This window comes from Hippocampus zosterae, chromosome 6, assembly GCF_025434085.1.
Source record: "Hippocampus zosterae strain Florida chromosome 6, ASM2543408v3, whole genome shotgun sequence".
Lineage (NCBI taxonomy): Eukaryota > Metazoa > Chordata > Actinopteri > Syngnathiformes > Syngnathidae > Hippocampus > Hippocampus zosterae.
In genome coordinates, this window is record NC_067456.1 from 5,665,041 (window position 1) to 5,687,326 (window position 22,286).

At 46.2% G+C, this 22,286-nt stretch overlaps 1 protein-coding gene and 1 long non-coding RNA gene across 26 annotated transcripts in view; both read left to right on the forward strand.

Moving 5' to 3' along the window:
- LOC127601831 (uncharacterized) overlaps positions 1 to 22,286 on the forward strand; it is a 249,400-nt gene that overhangs the window by 181,552 nt on the left and 45,562 nt on the right. The window lies entirely within an intron of this gene.
- Positions 1 to 22,286, forward strand: part of mef2cb (myocyte enhancer factor 2cb) — a 77,894-nt gene that overhangs the window by 48,013 nt on the left and 7,595 nt on the right. For 5 of the 25 annotated variants that reach the window (XM_052067421.1, XM_052067425.1, XM_052067420.1 and 2 more), the window contains 4 exons: positions 11,796 to 11,939; positions 12,125 to 12,262; positions 14,054 to 14,240; positions 15,890 to 15,937. In XM_052067421.1, the coding sequence (XP_051923381.1) occupies positions 11,796 to 11,939; positions 12,125 to 12,262; positions 14,054 to 14,240; positions 15,890 to 15,937 (517 nt within the window). Of the gene's footprint in view, positions 1 to 11,795; positions 11,940 to 12,124; positions 12,263 to 14,050; positions 14,241 to 15,889; positions 15,938 to 22,286 lie in introns of all 25 variants that reach the window. The other 20 variants (XM_052067438.1, XM_052067428.1, XM_052067439.1 and 17 more) reach the window with 8 other exon arrangements.

Consider the following 22,286-nt stretch of genomic DNA (forward strand, 5'->3'; position numbering starts at 1 on the left):
AGCGTCGCCGACTGTCAAAGAAAATTCAAACAACAAGCGGTAAGCCTTTGATGCTCACTCAACCGAAGAATCAGAAGGTCTTGCCGAATATGCGGACATCTCACGTAACATCACGCGTAGGATTTTTTAACTTGAGATTTCATCTTACTTTTGCCGAGTTACGAATTGCACAATCCGACTCGTGCGTAACACTTCAAATGAGCCAAACGAATCCCGAGCCTCTCGCAACCTCGTTCGTAGGTTGAGCCTACTTTGAATTAAAACACAAACTGTGAACCAACCTTGCGCTCTGCCCGGTCAGTTTCATGGCCATGTGAGTGACAGAGAAGAAAATGGAAAATCAAGACAAAACATTCACTTCTGCTTTTCCTTCTCTCTCAAGTCACATAGGTGACGTTATTTGTCAGTATGGGACTCATTAATTCATGCATTCATTCATCTTCCGAGCCGCTTGAGCCTCACTAGGGTCGCGGGGGGTGCTGGAGCCTATCCCAGCTGTCTCTGGGCAGTAGGCGGGGGACACCCTGAATCGGTTGCCAGCCAATCATAGGGCACACAGAGACGAACAACCATCCACGCTCACACTCACACCTAGGGACAATTTTTAGAGTGTTCAATCAGCCTGCCATGCATGTTTTTGGAATGTGGGAGGAAACCGGAGCACCTGGAGAAAACCCACGCAGGCCCGGGGAGAACATGCAAACTCCACACAGGGAGGCCGGAGCTGGAATCGAACCCGGTACCTCTGCACTGTGAAGCCGATGTGCTAACCACTGGATACCGGGCCGCCGGGACTCATTAATTGCAAGCGCAAATCAAAAAAAAAAGTCCTTTGGTTCTGCTCTCGATGATTGCAGTACCTGCAAACTCTCCACGTGATTGCTGGCCACTTTAAAATGCAGCAACACGTTTTGTGCGCCAAAGCCCTGATGGACAATGAGGTGGTTTCAGCTCTCGGTGTTGGAATGTTTGTGAAAATACTAAATGTCGTGTGCGCTCCCTGAAGGATCGTGGCGATTGGCTTCACCAACCTCCAGAACGCATTTGATGACCTCTGCAACAGCCGCCGGTTTCCATGCCGTCGGTGATAGCTTCACATGCCGTGGCACATGGCACTTGGCGCTAAGCTGACCTCTCCGCCTTTTGACCATACCTGTCAGAAGACAGGCTGCCAGCCAATCCCATTCCAGCGGCTTAATCTAATCTGAAAATTCAGCTCTCCTCGTAATCTTCCGCAGCACCGGGAGCGAGCGCATGCTTGGCTTCCTTACCTCACCCTCCCTGCCTCGTTTTCTTCTCCAGCTCGGCGCTCACCTAGGAGGACGTATTCCATGCAAAAAGGGGGGAAGGGGGGAGGTGTGGGACAGAGGAATGGATGAGTGTGAGCAAAGGAGGAGGGGAGGGGAAAGAGGAATGGCGGGAGGAAGGCTGGTAATTATTTCCAAAGGTCATTCTGTTAATGACTACCCGCTCGGCTAATGAGATTCAGCAAAGCTCCCCGGCCATGTTTCACCCGGCGTATGTTTCACCGATGTGCCAAGATGTGCGCGAGGCACAGGTGTGTACTCGGGGCCCGTGCGGTGACGGTCGACTGCAGCGGGCGGTAAAGTAGCAGGAAAGTATGTCTACAAGGCAATTAAAAGAACAAACACGTCGCCTTGTAAAAAAAAAAAAAAAAAAAACGACATAGGAGCCACTTAAAACGCTCGGCGGACAGCTCATTAGGTACCCGTGCGCAGCGGAATGATGTCAAAAATGCCATCGTGATCAACAACGCTCAAATTCACTTTGATTGTAGCTTTGTGACCGGACTGATGAGCTCTATTTCGACACCACCAACTGCAACCACGTCAATACGCGTGTTAAATTAATACCTCTGTGAGCTTCATTTCACTTGTAAAGGCACTGCACTTGTTTAGGCTCTCATTGCAGCAGATGTGGCCGAGGCACTTAAATAATAATAATAATAATAATAATACATTTTATTTATAGGTGGCCCGGTAGTCCAGTGGTTAGCACGTCGGCTTCACAGTGCAGAGGTACCGGGTTCGATTCCAGCTCCGGCCTCCCTGTGTGGAGTTTGCATGTTCTCCCCGGGCCTGCGTGGGTTTTCTCCGGGTGCTCCGGTTTCCTCCCACATTCCAAAAACATGCGTGGCAGGCTGATTGAACACTCTAAATTGTCCCTAGGTGTGAGTGTGAGTGCAAATGGTTGTTCGTTTCTGTGTGCCCTGCGATTGGCTGGCAACCGATTCAGGGTGTCCCCCGCCTACTGCCCGAAGACAGCTGGGATAGGCTCCAGCACCCCCCGCGACCCTAGTGAGGATCAAGCGGCTCGGAAGATGAATGAATGAATGAATTTATTTATAAGCGCCTTTCAAGACACTCAAGGACACTTTACAATAACAAAAAACACAAAACAATACGGGTATATAAAGTATATTCCGTTAGAAGCAATTCTATAGCGTATACATAAAATGTACATTAACTCTCTTTAGCAAGTCAGCAGTGGGACATGTGACCTCCCTCTCAGAAGTGGCAGTGTGCTCATGTTCTGCCTCGCACTTGCGAAAATATTTTCCGGCATGTGTGCTATTCTGCGTGCTTATTTGGTTTCTAAACACCGTGGAGAACATTAGCCGTGAGGAGTTTCGGCGTTGATCAGCTCTCTGAATGACTTCTTCTCATGGCTCTCAAAAGGCTGTGTAATCGCGGCAGCTTGAGTAGCGGCACTAATATATCCTCCGCGACTTCTACATGTGTCTGCCTCGAATGGAATTAATGGAATCGTATCGTCTGTCCCCACGGTTGTCCTCAGTGATCTCGCGTAGACTTTTTAAGACTTTTTTTGGGTGCGTGGGGTGGGGGCGGGGGGGGGTGATACGGGGTGGGGTCGTCATGGGGATCACATCGCTTCAGCGTTTACTCGTGGCGCAGAGACGTGCCACACGGCTTGTTTTTCGTGCTGAGGTGAGGATTAAGGTCTGAAGCTGCTTGGACTGCCTAAGTAAATTAACATTATGACATCGGTAAGATTAAGAAATTAAGAATTCGCTCAAGGTGTAGCTGATGGCAACCGGGGTACATGTTGGGCATAACATATTTAGCCAGCAAGTGTCACATTTAAATTCATTTCTGATACTTTGTTTTTAAATAGATTTGAATTCAAATGTTCCCATTGGCAACAACGGGAAATGAAGTTATCCAGAGTCCATCTTTGGCCATCAGGAGAGCTTTACTTGGGAAAATGTTGACGTTCTAAATTGTCTAAGCATATAGAAACAATCAAACGTCAACTCTGTTGACAAACCATTTATTTTGACGTAATAACAGAAAGCAGAGGGAAACAACCTTCTGATTTCAAATAACTATCTATCTTTATTTTAGGATTACAAACAAAGCAATTTGGGCAGAGACAGATGTGCAACTCTCTGCGCTTTTCCTCCCATTTTTTTGCGCTTTTCCATCACCTCAGCAGTAGTATCCCAAAAGCACAAAAAAAAAGGGCCCAAGACATAACACATGTGGTCCTAATCCTTGAGATGCCCGCTGTAGTCTTGCAAAATACACGGACGACTTGCTTGATGGTTGGAACATTTTTTCTTCTTTTTGTGTGTCTGTGTGCAGCTTTCGCCATGCACATTTCCTGAAATGTTTTCCAAATAACCGGGATGTCCGACTTTAGAGGTTCCACTTGTTTTCATAGGCTCTGTGTTAACAACAGTGGCAGCTGTAAGTAAGCTGATGAGTTGGTGGAAAAGCAAACAGGCTACTGTATACGTGCAAAACCTCTTGTCATGTTCCATGTGTCATGCAGCTGTGTTTCCTTCCCTTCTTCCTGTCTTCACCATCTTTGTCCTTCTCGGTCCACATTTGCACGTTGGCCATCCTTTTTAATTTTTTTTTTATTTTATTTTTTTTTAAATGTAGAAATTCCGTTTTTCAATCCAGCTTCGGCTGTGCTTGATTTTGCTCCGCCGTCAGCACAACAACCGCTATCGCTTACATTTCACTGTATGTGACCTCTTTTTCTAATAGATGCCTTTATATAAAAGGATTATTTAAAAAGTGATTTTAAAAATAGCTTGTGGTGAGGCTAAAAATAGTTGCCGGCGGTCTTTGCTGGGAGGACTTTCTCCCCCCCCTCCCATCCCTCCTCCTTATGAGCGTTGGTGTGGGGGGTGGGGGGGGGGGTTGTTTTTCAAACAGAAGAGTGAGTAAGCAAGCCGAGCTTGGTGCTATTCATTCTGTCCTCATCTCCCCCCTTTCTTTCTTCCTCTGATCATCCAGCGTGAATAATTGCTCTCATCAACCACATGCATGACACCATCGGCCCAAGACCCCGCGGTGCCTCCAAACATTTGATCCGTTGAATAAAGACGCCTGTTATTTAATTCACTTGACTCCCCCATTCCCGGCGCTTAACCAAACAGTATCTTCCTGTCTTGTTGTTTGTTGAAATACATGCATAATAGGGAAAAACATGTACCCCTTTCACGAGTCGTGCTGAGAGACCCTCTCTGTCTATGCGTTTAAAATGATGTTATTGAGAAAATGACCTCTGACCGGCCTCCGAGCGTTATCAAGGCTGGCACGTCAGACCACATCTGCCCGTCCTAGACATGAGACGAGAACTAAAGCCAGTTCCTGTTTAACAGACTCTACGCTATGCCTCTTTAATTTTATACGAGACGCTAAAAACAGGAAGGCAGATAATGTACTTGATCTACAAGCTCAGCATTTTCGCCCCACATCAGACAGCCACTGTCCAGAAAAGCAGAACCTCAGACGTTAAACTTACGACCGGTTTGGATCTCTCCCGTGGCTGTTTTCTAAGGTCAATATGTTGCAACGGAAGTCTGAGGTAGGCACACGACAACAAAAGGAGCTTTTAAAAATAGACCCGTTTGAAATGTGCCAATATGCGGTCCCTGTGGTGTGGAGAGTCAGGCCACTTCTCAGGCCACGCTGCCAAGGCTGCCCGGCAAAAGGCTTTTCCACTATACAGCCCAAACAATTCACGCCAGCCATTAAGATGAAATGATGCCTTGTTCTTTGAAACTATTTGTGGAAAATTTGAAATAATGATCTATTTTTAAGAGTGGCAATTCCCTCCACCCGGCCCCAGAGCTTCCGTCCCCTCTGCCGCCGCTCGTAGCCCCCCCCCCCCCCCCCCCCCGCCCCTCCCTTCCCTCCTCACCATAATTGCAGCTTTGGGCAGGGTTTGGAAATCCAAGGTCACATTACAGAGGTCAAGCAGCTGGTCATTGTTACTCAAGGCCTCCCTCAGGCTCCCTCTTCCTGCTGTGGAGCCACGCGATAAGCGACCGAGTGACAAAAGACGATAAGTCATGATTGGTGAACGGCGCAAAAAAAAAAAAAAAAAAAATGAAGACACGCGGCGGTTGTTTTAAAAGGACTGCCTGTTTTCCCCCCAAATTGTTATGTCATGTTTGGAACTGAATGAAGTCCTCATAAGTTATCGAATCCGAAATCAATGTCAACACATGATCATATGTGTAGTTTAGAATAAAAGCTATGCAATGCGACCAGGGGGGGGCAGACAGAATAAAAATACAAAAAATGGTAGTCTCAGGGTGCAGACATAAGTGCCCTCTTTATCCACTTATCTGAGCTGGTATTGTCTCGTAATGTCTATCTGGGTAATTATACAGTACGGTGACTTGTCTGAATGACCACTTTGTTCGCTGGGCTTGGATGCTGCTGTAGCAAAAGCGCGTTGGATTGTGACATGTGCTTAGTGTGTGTCTCTTCCATATGGGAACACTGCACCATCTGGTATCGTGCTCGGATACGGGCTAGCTAAGACCGCCTGGATGTGACTGGGCTCTTGTCTATGGGGGGCTTTTCCTCATGGTGATTTTCAGCACATCACACAATGCCGGGGTTTGATCAAGTTTGGAGGCTCGCTATGCACATAACATTTATCTTTCCTTGTAAAATTGGAACATTGAGCCATTTGTGCCCGCGAAAGATTCCGTAGCATCAGAATTAATCGTTAAAAATGACTTGAAGGTTTCACTTTTTAAAGCAAGGGTAGGGAGATAAATACAAACAGGGATGGGCCCTCGTCCCATCGCTAACCTACAAAAATCGGCCATGTCTCACCAAATGCTAACTCACACGTGCACACCATGCAGCCGCCATCCATGGACATGCCCCTCGACATGGTCCTGGCGTGTTCAAACCACGCTTCATGAAACTGTGGCCTTCTTTGCCTTTGGTCTGCCATCTGCTCCCAATAAAGTAAGCCAGCCTGATCTCTCTGATGTAACCCCCCTCCACCCCCGCCGCCACCACCACCGTCACAACCATCAACTCTGGAAAAACAGAGCGAACGAAAGCCGGTATCTCACGTTGCGGCGAAGGCTTGCGAGTGTTTGCGCGCTGCCCGAATGTTGCGTTTTCGTCAGAGTTCGTTTAAGGTTGAAAAAGTGGCTGAGGCTGCTTTCAGTTTTCACAATTTTTCTCCTCACAAAGGAATTTGGAACATGTTCCAAATTTGATCAAAGAAAAGTCCGGTATGTATAATCGGTTAAAAATGTATTATAAAATACTGCGCATCATTCAATCGGGCAAGGCGTATTTAGCTCGTAAATGAAGAGCCCTCACCTTGATTTGAGATGTTACTTCCCATCATTCTGCAATGGATCACTTTGTCTGAGTTTTCACGTTAACCTGCAAAATCCGGAATTACGTGATAAGATTTGACTCTCCATATTAAAGTAAATAAGCTTTGACGATGTTCCAAAAAACAATAGCGTAGCAATCACGGGAAAGAAGTGTCACTGATTGCATTTGAGCAAATGTGAAAGATAATCGCTTTGGGGAAACCCCGATAAGAACTTTTTCTGATGTCCTGTTTTGGCAAAAGAGCAATAATGAATAGAAAAACAAGCTGTGTTTTTGCGCGAGAATGTTGCACCAATGCTACTGGCTTGGAGACATTCAGATACATCGACTGGCCGATAGCCATAAACACAATATTGAATATGTCGTACCCTTCAGCCACCGCCAAGACGACGGTCAGCAATCAAGAGCTTTCCAAACATAACCCAACACCTAACACGCACGTCTGTCAAAAATAAAAACGGACACGTCTAGCCAAGAACTCTTTTGACTCTGCTTATGTTGAGATATGGTGCGAGTCCAGAGAATGAGAGGGGACGGCCGCACGGTTGGGCCGAGGGAGACAGACTGAGAAGCAGACTGGGACAGAGAGACCGATCAGAGGGCTGGAGAGGGTGCGAAGGGTGGCAGAATGCCGAACAGAAGGATCCTGCTATGGTGGGCATCAGCTGTCCCTTTCAGACCCCCCGGGGAACCGATCAGAATTCACACCCAAATACCCTGCGAGGATCCTCAAAGTTATTACTCACACCCTGCACTGTGCTAAGGAACTGTTACAATTCAAAACACATTTGTATGACAGATGCTCTGCAAAGAACTTCAGAAACAAAAGAAAGCGGAATATTCCAAGTAGGCATATTGCAAGTAGAATTCAGTCTGAGTGGACTGAGTTGTTTGCGTTTTGAAGCAGAACTGAATACACCGCTTGGTCAGAATCAGAATCAGAATCATCTTTATTGACCAAGTATGTAGAACACACAAGGAATTTGTCTCCGGTATAACACGCTGCACTAGTATCATCGTAAACAACAAAATCATTGAACCATTTTAGTGTAACCAGTAGTTTTGTAGTACCATTTTGTAGTACAAGAAGAGTGACTATGTCAGTGACTGTTTAAGGAGTTAATGGCTAGAGGGAAGAAGCTGTTTAAGTGTCTACTGGATTTGGTGCGCATGGATCTGTAGCGTCTGCCTGAGGGGAGTGGCTGAAAAAGGTGGTGGGCAGGGTGCGAGGGATCCAGGAGGATTTTCCGTGCCCTTGTCTTGATTCCTGCAAGTCCTCAAGAGTGGGTAGGGCGGTGCCAACGATTTTTTCTGCCGTCCTAACTGTCCGTTGAAGTCGGATTTTGTCCTTTTTCGTGGCGGCCCCAAACCAAACCGTGATGGAAGAACACAGGATTGATTCGATGACTGCCGTGTAGAACTGTCGTAGCACCTCCTGTGGCAGGCCATGCTGTCCCAGTTTTGCTATCTAAAGGACGACATGACACTAGCTAATTGCTAGCTAGATCCAATTGAGAGAATAATAGATTGTTCATTTTCCCCAAACTTAAAGAATGAAGTCAATTAAGTCCCACCCCCCGCACACCCCCAAAAAAAAAACAATTGACCACCTTCTAAAATTAATTCCATCGTTCAATTGACTGCCCATGTCTGATTTTACCATGCGGGCCTTTCTAACTTTGGGTGAAGAGCTGAAGGGTACCGATGAGACGGGTGTCTTAGTATGTAGGCCACCGTGTCTATGTCGTCCCTGCTTGGCAGAGGCCCTGTGACAAGCCGAGTCATGAGGGAACATCATGAAGAAGGAGTTTAATTAGGAGCAAGCCTCCAAAGGGGCCGCACAAAGACATAAGAGCCAAGCAGGCAAAAAAACTGCTTTTTATTTTTTTTTCCTCCTCTCCCAAGAAGTATACTTCCTCTATCTCCCGTTCCCTCGCTCACACGCACCGTTTATAAATACATACAATGACGTTAGGGTGTGAGGTGTGAGCACAGCTGTGCCATCTATGGCGATGTGAGCACTGCGGCAGACGCGATTGGATGCTGGGTCGTGTGTCAGCCTTTGGCAACAGGTGTGATGTCGGCAGACAGGTGGCCATAACTGGGATGAGTGGCATAGCGCCCCCGTAGCGCTGCCTCAAAGTGCTGAGCCCCCGCTGGAACGCTAAGCCCCCCTGGGATGGGGGGGGGGGTCGCATGCTTCCAAGTCACATAACACTCTGCGACCCATCATCACCCAAGACAAGCAGTGCCGCGACCCCCTTGCGTGACCACCCGCTCTTTAAGCCCTTTTGGGTGCCTCCTTTTCCCCTCGGGCATCGCTCTTTTTTTTTTCCTAAAATGGACATGTATATTTGATCTAGCGGAGGGCGTTGGACTAACTACAGCAGACCTAGGCAAAGTACGACCCGGGGGGCGACGGTTGTTGACCAACGCTGACAGTGACAACAAAGTCAAAGTAAAACATCAAATATGCTGTCATTTTATTTTGAAAATTTTGCTTTTTTTTGTGTACATGTGGAGAACGAGGTAGTGAGCAAGAGCTATGACTTAAGCCAGCTCGCGATGTTTAGTGACATTATTCCAGACTTTTCGGAACCCACGAACAACTATTTCTCCCCTGCCCACCCCGAAATAAAATGTGGTCCTCATGCTAGCAACATTCTTATTTCCTGTGCTATGGGTGGGAGAGCCCCAAGAAGATTTGGTCTGATAACGACACAAATATACAGTTTCACACATGAAGAGGGTATTATTATGCCTTCCAGTTATCTATATATTGGGACTTGGAACGATTAATATGAGTTGGCGGCCGGTGCACCAGATGAATTTCAATTTCCAGTTTTTTATTCAAAACGGGTATTTCCTAATTACTTCAACAAATCATAACGTCTTCAAAATGTATCGAAACATGGCAATACGCTCCGTAGAAATACTTTGGGGAAAAAAAAGGTAAACAAAATTGGGATTAGCGTGGTGCTTTGGCCTCTCGGCAAATGTTCCAGATTTTAATCTAGACAATTTGCAAAATGAATTGCTTGAACTTTGAAGTATAAATGTTCTGAACTCCTATCTGATGTTGGTGTTGTTCCCACAAGGAGTTTCCATAACCAAGTTGTCTTGGATAACTTGTTATTTTTTTCTTCTTTGTGCCACAAACACATTGAGACTGAATGATCGGATCCTCAATTGGTTACAGCCAAGAAGCGCACTCTATTTATCAACAAACCGATCCCACACAATGGACAGAATTGTGAGTAATCAACAATCAAAGAATTAAAACGCGGTCCATCCTGAATTGGTGGAAATAAACGGAAGTTTGGAAGGAAAGTTTTGTTTTGGTTTGTCATGTGAACAGAGCAAGGCCAACTCTTGTCAATTCAAGACGATGCATCGCCGGGACCCCGATGCGACTGCACCAAAGTCAGACAAAAACCGGAGATTTCACATCTCGCGCTGATGCCAAAAAAGACAGCGTGATGAACCTCTGCAACCCCTTTGTTCTCCTGACTCGCACGCCTCACATGAAGCGAGAGCGCCTGTTTCGCGGCTGCTCTGTTAGAAGTCAGCTCTCCTTGCGTTTGTTTGGTGTGATTTCCTGAAGACTGTCAGAGATGTGAGAGAGGCTTTCAAATTCCGAATTCCAGATTTCCATTCTCGGGGGAGGGGGGGGATGCGAGGGGGCGGTAGCGGGCAAGTGAGAATTTTGGAAAAAGAGAGAGACAGAAGAGAGCCGGCGAATGCTGACACGCTTTTATACAGTAGCTGCTTCGCCACCAGACGCCTCAGGAATCAAACAGCAATCACGTACACAAAAGGAGCCCTCTAAGTTCACTAAAACCACACTCCAAACAGGCCTTTGTTGTGCTGACATGAGAGATGAGCGGATCGTTATTTGTTTTCTAAGCAGGCAGATCGTTCCCTGTCAACGGCGGCGCTGCCGCTCGTGATGGAGCAGCTAGCATCACTCGTATCTCCTCTTGTGAGCTAGCGCCAACGCAGACAAACAAATGGGAGGAAGAAGTTCACTGAGATTAACTTATCTCAGCATCTACCTTCCTCCTTCATACACCCGCACTTGCACGACCACACAATCCTTCCCCCCCCCCCCCCTCGCCCCTACACGCACACACACTTCATCAGCATCAAATACAGGGTGTACTAAAGTAAATTTAATTACGCCTGTCTGATATGGAGCCTCAGATGAAAGTAGGGGAGCGCAGTGTGAAGCAATGACTACACAGACAGAAGCAGGCCCAGACTAATCTCCCTTTATTAAAGCCAGGGGGAGAAGAGACGAGGGGGGGGGGGGTTGACTGTTGGTGGGTGGTGGTGGTTAGGAGTGGAGTGAGGATGGGAGAAGGGGGTCTGCCTTTGATGAGATCTCTAACTGTCAGCTACTGTACTTTCTTCACGCGCAGTCTCGGTCGTCTTTGTCTCACTTTACAAACGAACGCAACGTAGCTCAGCGGTAGCCTACTTGCTCTCGTTAACGTTCGCATACGCACACAAAACATCACACACACACACACACATTCTAAAGTACTTCTGAAATCGCCTTTGGTAATTATAGTTGTCAACATTAGCCTCATTAAAAATTGACTTTGTCTAGCACGGGCTCTTTGAGTGGTGGACCCGAGCTCCCAATCTAATAGGGGCGGGTGGCCATCAGGTGGCCAAAATGGAAACTGCTGCCTTCAATTGTTTCCATGTGCCTTGCAGTGACCCCCCCTGCACCTTCATGTTTATTATTTGTTTACCTCCCACTGGCCATTGTTGTTTTTTTCTGTTCTCAAGTTGAAAACGTTTTAATTCTGATCCTGAAAACTCCTTTAAGTACAACATATGAGAGTAGCACTAAAGTTGTCATGTTTTTTTTTTGGGGGGGGGGGGGGGCACCAAAGCCATTTTCATGCAAGTTCTACTTACTCAGTGTAATTTTCTCACGACTTGTATTACTTGCCGTTTGCTTTGCTAAGCGTGAATCCTCACATCAGCGTGGAGTCAAAATGAGCAAATCTTCAGTCAGAATGCGCACTTGAAGCTTCAAATTGATCTTCGCGTCCGCCTTCTGCCCGCCGAAATGTTCACCAGGGTTTCCTGCAGCCCTTCAACTGTGCTGTGCCACTGCTTTGTTTACAGACGTTGAGAAAGAAGGGCCTAAATGGCTGTGACAGCCCCGACCCCGACGCAGACGACTCGGTCGGCCACAGCCCCGAGTCCGAGGACAAATACAGGAAAATAAACGAGGACATAGATCTGATGATCAGCAGACAGAGACTGTGTGTAAGTACCTCTTGTTGAACCCCGAGTCTTTCTCACCTCTTTCTTCCCCCCCCCCCCCCCCCCTCTCCCCGACTGTGCTGTTTGTTGCTTCGTCCTCATCCCCACGTTTCCGTCATGTCTCCTCGCCATCCGTCCCTCTTCCCCCACCCCCACCCCTCTCCTGTGCTGGTTGTGGAACCCGGCAGGCTTTGAAAAAGAAGGAGAACAAAGGTGGCGAGAGCCCGGAGCTTGAATCCAATCTCCTCCTCACCCCGCGAAGCGAGGAGAAATACAAACAGATTAACGAGGAGTTTGATCACATGATTAAAAGTCATAAGATTCCTGTAAGTACGGGCTTTTGACGTCCTCGGCGAGCTAACAAAATGCTGACTGGCCGGTTGGTGTTGTGCTAACCCAGCTAACCGCCATTGTTTGCCACCAGACTAAACACACAAAGTGAAAGCGCGCGAGTGCGACCGCAGATTACAATGTATACATAGAGGGGGAAAAGATTACAGCTCTCACATTTTGCTTATTGAGGAGAGGTCCTCTAATTTGACATAACTGCCGCCACAGCCAGCAGCCATTTTTGCAACATAATTGCAGAGTTTCTCTCGTTTAAACGCACTGGCTTCCCCGCCGTGAACCTGTTTCCCCCACGACGCCTTTGCTTTTCAAGGAAGAACTGCAGCCTGCTTGCACAGCAGTGTAACATTTGTAAAGACGACGCTCCTAAATACGGCATGTCGGCAATTGGATTGTAGTTTTCGTTTTACAGAGGAGTCAGTCGCCAGGAACCACACAATAAAAAGTGGCTTTGTGCGAGCGGACCCTTGCCTCCATTCACAAGGCGTCATATTGGAATGGTTACACGGGAATATGGAGTAATTCTATGGTAGGTAATTGAGAGGAGAACGGCAGTGTCTGACAAAACCTTGCATGGAAAGGGAGGGCGGCGATGTGGTTTGGTGAGCTGGGGGTGGCGCGGCTTTCTGGGTGAGATGCGTTTGGGATCGGCGCTGCTGGGGTAGGAATTGGGGTCGGGGAGATGCGGGGGTGGTAAGGGGGGGGCACAAAACAAGTGGTAGTTCAATGTGTGGTCAGCGTGGCTGCCAAGCCCTGGGCCCCTCTGGATTGCAGGGGAGCGTTTAAGGGGGTAGCTGAGGGTAAAGGAGGAAGATGAGTGCAAGCAGGAAGGATGGCACCCGTTAAATGACTGGTTAGAGGCCTGGACATGTCTGATGAGATCCACTTTACGGGCTTTTTAAAAAGAGGGCGTGTGCATTCCTTCAACGGTATTTTATTTGACTATATGAAGAACAGATCGGAAACAACAAAGCAATTTTTTTTTTTTAAACAGCGTGTTGCTTTTCCATTTCCATTATTTAAAGTAACAAAACCGGTAGACGTTCGAGAAGGCAGTTAAGTGTATATTTCATCCAAACCCAGCTGATTCTCCCTATATTGCTCTCAGACACATGGCAGTAATTTAGAGCTCTATTTTGTACTTCCTAAAGCTAACATTCAGAATCCAACCACTTCCAGGGCACTCCCAAGGTTAAGCCCTTGTGCCAAGTGACACAAAAAAATGTCACCCGAAAAAAAAAAAGAAAGAAACAGAGGTGCTTGGGGGTTTCTTGTGTTACTGATGAGGCTGCACGCTGATCTGAGTAAATACCACCAACACTTTACATTAGTGCCGTGAAATGGAAAAAGAAATCATCTCAGATTAAAGTCAAGCCCTGCCACCTCAAATGGAATTTTGCAAAAATCACTGCAGATTTGCTCCAAGATGAAGACCGAGTTTCATGATCATTTGGCCTTTTGTCTGTCGTGTAGTTTTGTTTTTAATTAAGTGTCATAAACTCGGACATAATTCCTGGAAATGCACTAATCTGGACTACCCGTCTCGCTCTCTCTCTCCGAATGAAGAACGTGACTAGTTAACTCTTGAGTTAACTCAGTTTAATTAAGAGCACGTTGGGTTATTGTGGCAGTTGTTTTCTCGCCAGTGCTTCCCTAAAGCACCCACTCGCTCACTGCTTTGTGGTTTCGTCTTCTGTTTTTATTTAACCCCCTCCCCCCGTTTGACCCCCCTCCCCCCGTTGTCTTTCCCCGCCCCTTTCTCTCAGCAGGCCATGCCCCCATCCAACTACGACATGCCAGTGTCCATCCCCGTCAGCAACCAGAACAATCTCATCTACAGCCACCCCGGTGGCTCCCTTGGAAACCACAACCTGCTCCCGCTAACACACCATGGACTACCGAGAAACAGCATGTCCCCCGGAGTTACACACAGACCTCCCAGTGCAGGCAACACAGGTAGGGGGGTCTCCATGGCTGTGAACCCTGTTGTCCCATCTGTTTATCTCTGGCACACCTGACACAACCAAAACCGCGTCACTTTAGAGCCATTCCACAGTCCATTCAAATAAACAGCAAAACACAAAGTTAGAACTGAATAAACAAAACTTTCTTCTTCTTTTTTTCATTCAAATATGATACGTTTAAATAATTTCCCGCTGCACCTCATTTGTGTCTTAGCCCAAACTTTAGTCCTTATATTGCCCCCCCGCCCTGCTGTTCCACCAGTGGCCTGTTGGTGGTTTCAAGGTATTAGCAATTCTTAGTCAGACCCTCGAAGGAAGGAGCGAAGAAGTTCTCCTTTCACATTGGCATGCGGTGTACAGGAGGTCCAGATTTTTGTTCCCTCTCCTTTCACCAATTCACAGTCTTCACATGTTATATGAAGTTGGTCGATGAGAATAACTGAAGTCAAGTCAAGTCAAGTCAACAGTATTTATAGAGCACTTTCAAACAGCCATCGCTGCATACAAAGTGCTGTACATGGAGCGATTTAACATGCACAATAAACAGTAAGACAAATCGGTAATAAAGGCGGTAGAAAGCACCGAACAGTAAAATCAAGAACAAATCTAAATCATGCTGAGTCTACACTGACCAGTATGAAGGCGCTGCAAAATTATATTTCCGTAATAACAGTGTGCATTATATCACTCACATAGGTTGAATCTAAACAAGCAACTGCAGTTTTCTAAATAGGTCTTAGTTGGTCTGTTGACAAGTTAGCTCGCATTCCACAATAATAATCAGTGGAAGGAACGGTTCAACTCTCCTGTCCCATTTAGTGCTCTTTCTCGCTTCGCTTCTCTCGAGTCCCTCTTCATATCTCCTCTAGGATACGTTTCCCTGCTAGGAGCATCAAAACCAAGAAGGGGGGGGGGGGGTGGATTAAGCCTGATGGCACGTTACTCATGCTTCACCTAACAAAATATAAATAGAAAACGAATAATGCTTTTACTTAGGTACGCCGGTTCCAATACATCACATGGGATATGATCTAACCCCTGCTGTGATCCTCAACAGAAATTCGAGGTGTTGAAAATGGAAGGAAATTGATCATCTCAATCATGGATGATTCTTTGTCATTGTTCGTCTGGTTTCATTGCGTAGCCAATTTAAATTGTGTGGGCGAGTTGTCTGGCCCCATGAACAGTATCGTATTCAGTGTGCTGGTGACATCGGGAAATCAAACCCGTTGCCTTGTTATTGTTGTCCTGAGTCCTTTTTCTGTCCCACTGGTCTGAAGCCTTCAGCCCACACCCTCACCCTGTCATTACAACTGGATGCGAGAAACGCCAGCACAAAACTAAATATGAGCTTTGGAGCTCGCAGCATCCACACCAAACCGCATAAGTTCTGAACCCTCCCACCCTTCCACCTCACATGGCTTAAAAATAATAATGTGTCATTTTTCTTGGAAGACGGCGTCTAGTTGCTTGGTGTGTTTGTGAGGGTCTTTTTTGGGGGGGGGGGGTACTTTGCATTTTGATGCACCAATGTGAATGTGCCTGTGAATGTTGTGCAATGTAAGCAGAGTAGATGTAAAGCATGTCCTCGTTCAAGCATTTACCCATTCATTTTTATTTTTATTTTTTTTTTCATTTTAGGTGGCCTCATGGGTGCTGACCTCACCACTGGCGCAGGCACCAGTGCTGGTAAGAATGTCCTCTAACTCTCACATCATTGTCTAGCAACTCGTACAAGGTATCCACTCACCCACTCGCTCCTGTAAAACGCATGACTAATATTAAACCAAACCCAAGTGGAGATTTTGTCCGTGGCGTGTTGATGTTAGTGCTGGTAGAGTTCACCTGGGAATGTTTACCCAGTGCTGGGGCTGTGACATATCCTGCCCTCTGTTGAGTTTAGCAATAAAATCATACAAGGCTTGGGAAATGAAACGTACTTCCTGATGAGGCGAAGAGAGGCGTTATATCAGCCTTTGGGCTACTTTCATTTATTGTAACCTGTCTAGTGGAGAGACTTTTTGGGAATCATGTTCAAATTGTGTTTTTATTCGCAGTACTGTTCCTATAACCGTGTGTTAGAAGATAACTTTTTCTTTTCTTTTGAGACAGTTTCATTCAAAAGATAATTAGCGGTTTCATTTTAGCACACGTTCAACTTTTCTGAGCCAAAGTCTTGCCCAATTTTGAGAAATTGGATTTTATTTGTTAAATGGGGCAGGCACATCTACTCAACTATACGTTTGCAATGGTTACCAAGCTAAAAAAAAGGAGACAGGACAGATGTTTTAGTCATAAAATGTATTTATTATTATTATAAGCCACTGCAGAATTATGGACATTTTGAACATTCATACTGAGCTTTAATTTATGTAAAAAACAATGATTTGATTAAAACGTGTTGCACGTAAAATCGTTCAAATCGCACTCATATAACTGGTTCAAAACAAACAGTTCTTAAAGATTAAATACATATGTAATTAACTTAAAGTTAAGTACAACTGAACTGTATTCAAGCAGTGGTTATTTCATGTTCCACTAGATGGCAGCAGTGTACCCCTATTGCTCCCACACTTTGAGAATCAAAATCTGATTTCGAACATTATCTATACTTGCGTGACTGTTGTGATTAATTTTACTAAGGGTAAAACAAAAACAGAAAGTCTTTTGAATACAGTAGTCATTTCAGCTAAAATTAAAAAAAAAACATATTAGGATGCTCTGGGGGGACATTGTGGTTGTCTACAGCCAATGCATTTTAAGTTCTTTATGTCTCCTTACAACCAGCTTTTTTTTTTTTTACTTCCCCACACATTAACAGCTACCATATGTCTCGTAACAAAATTCATGCAGTGTTTTAGTGTCTAACCATACCCGAAAAACGTCTATAGAGCCGACAGAGATTTGAGCAAACCAAATAACTTATGTAAGCAAATGTGGTGTTTTAGCTTCTGTGTGCCAATAGGTTCGTCCCTCAGGGCATGTCAAGACAAAGTTTATGGCAAAGAGACCCCCATTTAAAGGGTGAAATGTTATAGCCCCGACATATTTTACAGTGTAAAAATGGAGGGGAGGGGATGGGGTGGTGGCTCATGCAGTGGGGCACAGCTGGGCAGCCCTGTCTGGTGCCCTGGGGCTCCGTCATCGAGGTCACCGCTTGGTTTCTCTGTCTGGCCAGTCGTCGCACACACTCGCACGCGCACAACGGGATCGTTTATTGTGGCGTGTGTTCGGTCGACGGCGTGTTGCAGAGCGGCGCTTCCAATGTACTCTTTGTGTCACCGGGGCCAAGGAACAGAGGCGCTCTGTGAGGAGTGTGGCGCGTCGCTCAGCAGCGGCAAAAAACACGCAGCGTAGAGAGAGACTTGTGCGAAACTAAAAGATTCCATTCAAAGGGCCCTTAAATCATATCTAGAGGCAGAGTGGGGAGTGTGAGGGGGTTAGTGGGGGCGCGTGGTGATGAATATCCACGGGTGCTTTGAGGCATGTGTGCAAAGGAGAAACAGCGGGGTAACACAGATGGAAGTGTTGCGCGAACTTGGTCGGTCATTGTCATGATGAGTGAGTCAGTATGATGTGGCTCAACCGCAATCATGTTATTTTGAATGCATTTATTTTAATATTGCTTTGCTGCTCACAAGTTTGGATCAAAATTGTACAAATAGCTGTCAGGTGTTTCTTCAGTGGAGCAGTCTCAAGAAAGAAGACATGCGTGTGCGTGTGTGTGTGTTTGTGTGTGTGTGTTTCCATGGATGTCATGGTTCCACTGTCTGTGAAGAGACAAAATGACAGCAAGATCCCACAAGGGACTACTATTACCTGGGGTCCCCCTCGAGTGTGGCAGCATTGTTAAAAAAAAAAAATGTGCCTGAATCCAACACACATATCACACATCTTTGCTAATTCCATTGTTCTAATTGTTTCATGGCCTACCCTTTTTAAAACACAACCGGGTCGTTTCTCAACAAAAAAATCAGCTTGAATACAATATAAAAAATTTTTGTGCTAAACCAAAGGAAAATATTCACTAAATAACCGCAACATCAAGTGCGACTTCAACGCTGTAAAGAGAAAAGGATCCAAGGTCTGCATTGAAATGTTGTCAAAACAAAGAGAACTGAACCGCCAAAGCCAAATACGTTGCGTTTAATAGCCAGGTATGTGCATGAGGTCAGAATCGCACAATGCGCTGCTTCCAGTCCAGTGCCTTGAGGACAGGTTACTGAAAGGCTGAGTCATCATGCCTCCGAGTCCTTCCTCTGAAATGTTGCGGAGGAAGAGTGAACATGCCTGTGTTTATCTACAGCACATGTTCAAGCTTTAAACTTCAGCACGAGCTGAGTCTGGGAGCCGAAACCGGACCCGGGTCTCCGTTTGCGCTTGTGCCACTGACAGTTTTGAGGACGTCTTCCTCTCATCACTACCAATATTATTGAACACACTATAACCGCTTTTAGTGTTTGCTCACAAACTGTATGGAAAGCCACATCATTCCTCTGAGCTTCAGTGTCAAAACATTGTTGAATGCCTTGAGGAAAGTAAATATGAACGCTGTTAAAAATGCTACCAAATGTGAATGATTGTTTTTTTCTTAATCGCCCCTTGTATGAAATGAGGCTTAAAAATCATGAAAAATCAAGCCGTTCTCTCTGCTCTCCAACACTGTGGGCGTGTCTGATGAATTCACAGACACGGCCTGCCCAGCTTTCAACCGTCAAAAAAAATTTCTACGATCCAAAAAAAGTAGTAGCATCTTTCCTATGCCTCCTCATAAACTACATGAAATGAAAATAAACAACAAATATCCGCTTAAAAGCCTCTGGTGGCTGAAATATATATTCCACTGGATTGTCGCAGGACTTTTCCACGCCGGCTCTAAGACCTTGTCCACATGCTGGGTGTCAAGTTGAATTCTTGGAGGAAAAAAAAAAATATTACCTCACTTTTTCTGCCTTCTCTCTGTGACATGTGCACACTCATGTTCAACAATGAGGCACTCTTAAGTGAATTTCCGGTGTGCAGGCATATGTAGCCAGCTAACTGCATGTCGCAATTACTTCAAATAACCACTGATGCAAATGAAGGCGCTCAAGTTCTTATATCGTCAAGAACATTTTAGCCCCGCCCCAAAAATCAGGATAGCGGCTCTACCACCTAAACTGCCTCTTGGCTCGGCTACGCGTTAATTCTTCCTCTCCGAGCGGCCTGTGCCGTGCAAACGGCCTATCGTGCGTCGCGGCCGTTAACGTCTCTGCGAGTTGAGTCAGAGCATCTGCACTCAAATCGGAGGGGATCAAACACCAAAATGAAAAGACTTGACTTCCAATTTTCATTCCATTTACTTAACGACTTCATGATTTTACTTGTGAAATGCTTTAAGGAGCGGCGCGTGCCACTGGTGCTCAGGGAGCAGTAATAATCGACTGGACCGCAGCCATCTCCGCACGATGGCAACTCGCAGATGTCTGATTGAAGCCTTAGCAACATGAAGAGTGTGTGTGTGTGTGTGTGTGTGTGTGTGTGTCGTTCTGACCAAACGGTGCATTAATGTCTCTCCCCTCAGCACGTTTTCATCTCTGCCGAAACACAGAGGCATGGCTTATTTACCAAAGTGTGTGTATATGCGTGGCGTCAATGTGTGTTTTAGGGAGTGGATGGGGTCTCATTCAGCTATCTCCACATGCACCCACTCCAGCGCACAAAAGGGCTAGGCCATGAGAAAGTGAGAGCGGGAAAAGCTGAAGAGGCAGCTGCCACTTTGCTAATGTGAGGATTGAGATAGAACTAAGAGGGTCCCATAGAAAACACACACGTGCATCTATATGCGATGCTCGCTTTTTACTTTCAGACATACAAAGATGCAGCTCTCGCATATTACGGCCCATCCCCTGTTGGAAAAGTGCGTACAGCCAGAGATGCCTGACGCCGTATATTAAAACTCTTTCAGCGCCAGCCATTTTCAGATCTTTCTTTACCACGTGAAAAAAATATTCAATACAAAAAGATGTAGGCGGCCAAGTAGCCCAGTGGTTAGCACGTCAGCTTCACAGTGCAGAGGTACCGGGTTCGATTCCAGCTCCGGCCTCCCTGTGTGGAGTTTGCATGTTCTCCCCGGGTCTGGGTGGGTTTTCTCCGGGTGCTCCGGTTTCCTCCCACATTCCAAAAAACATGCGTGGCAGGCTGATTGAACACTCTAAATTGTCCCTAGGTGTGAGTGTGAGTGCGAATGGTTGTTCGTTTCTGTGTGCCCTGCAATTGGCTGGCAACCGGTTCAGGGTGTCCCCTGCCGACTGAAGACAGCTGGGATAGGCTCCAGCACACCCCGCGACCCCAGTGAGGATCAAGCGGCTCGGAAGATGAATGAATGAAAAAAAGATGTACACGGGGTTGAATGGGTAGATTATTAAAAATAAAATAAAAAAAAAAAAACATCCATGGCATCGAATGAGTTAAGAGAATGGCACCAAGCATGAAGCAGCCGAGCGCGCGCACACACATTTATAATTCGTTCTGGGTCACCGCGAGCGACCGTTTACTCGTCAAACTGTTCAAATTGTGCTTTTTGAGACTTTTCATTTCCAAACAACAAAAACCTCGCTCTCAAATTAAACAAAGATCAGCAAGGGAAATTGCCCAGGAAGACATCTGCGACTCATTTTCCCCCCGGAGTGTATGATTAGGAAATTCATTTATGTCTAACGTATAATTCCTGCCTGTCTTTCAAGTGGGAAAGTCCACACTGCGCCCTGTGTTCTAGCCCTTGGAAGAAGGAACGAAAACTAAGGAGGGTGGGGGGGAGGGAGGGAACCAGCTTGTGGGATTGGGTTAGAAACAAAGAATATGTTGCTTGCAGGAATGCTTCCCTCCTTTTTTTTTTTTTTTTTTTGTCTTTAAGATATTGCGAGGTTTTCACCGCATCGTTATTCAAGAGGGAAAAGTGTGTGCTGCACTTGTGTTCTCTTTGCTGAGCTGGTCGAAGCCCCAAGGGAGGGTCTTTGTGTGGAGCAACCACACGCGTTTAGTTCTGATGGCCAAATGATGGGCCCCGTCCCGCTGTGGTCTTGCTACCCGTAATTTGATGTTTTTACATGATTCACCGGCTGTTGCCGGGCACATGTAGCCTTAACTGACTGTGACAGAGTTGGAGGAGGAGATCCGCTCTTTGCGCGGAGGCCAAGTAAATGATACGACCATTCGAGGGTCTTCTGTCAGAAAGCAACGTTTCTATGGCTCATTTAGCCAAATGACAGAAAAGACGGGGAGACTGAAAGGGACTGCAAGGTGAAAACGGAATAGCGTGGATCCTAATGATCTTATACCAACAGTTATTCAACTCTGGAATCTGGTTTTCGTAAGGATAGTACTTCAACAATCTTCATTTCAATCAACACCTTCTACATATGTCTACATTTGATCATGAAGATTTCATTCAACTGTACATGCTCCAAATATGTTGGCCGTATATTGGACATTTATGATAACTGTCGGGCGGCCCGGTAGCCCAGTGGTTAGCACGTCGGCTTCACAGTGCAGAGGTACCGGGTTCAATTCCAGCTCCGGCCTCCCTGTGTGGAGTTTGCATGTTCTCCCCGGGCCTGCGTGGGTTTTCTCCGGGTGCTCCGGTTTCCTCCCACATTCCAGAGACATGCGTGGCAGGCTGATTGGACACTCTAAATTGTCCCTAGGTGTGAGTGTGAGTGCGAATGGTTGTTCGTTTCTGTGTGCCCTGCAATTGGCTGGCAACTGATTTGGGGTGTCCCCCACCTACTGCCCGAAGACAGCTGGGATAGGCTCCAGCACCCCCCGCGACCCAAGTGAGGATCAAGCGGCTCGGAAAATGAATGAATGAATGATAACTGTCACCCCAAAAAAGTCATATATTCTGTCGGATAATGCCAGACTGAAAAAGGGCAGATGGAGTCAAATCCTGGATCAGACCAAAACAGTATTCTTTGATGCGACATGATTTTGTGTGCAGGTTGGCATCTTCCATAACACAGCTAGCAAATAATAACAAAATAAAACGTAACACTTGCGT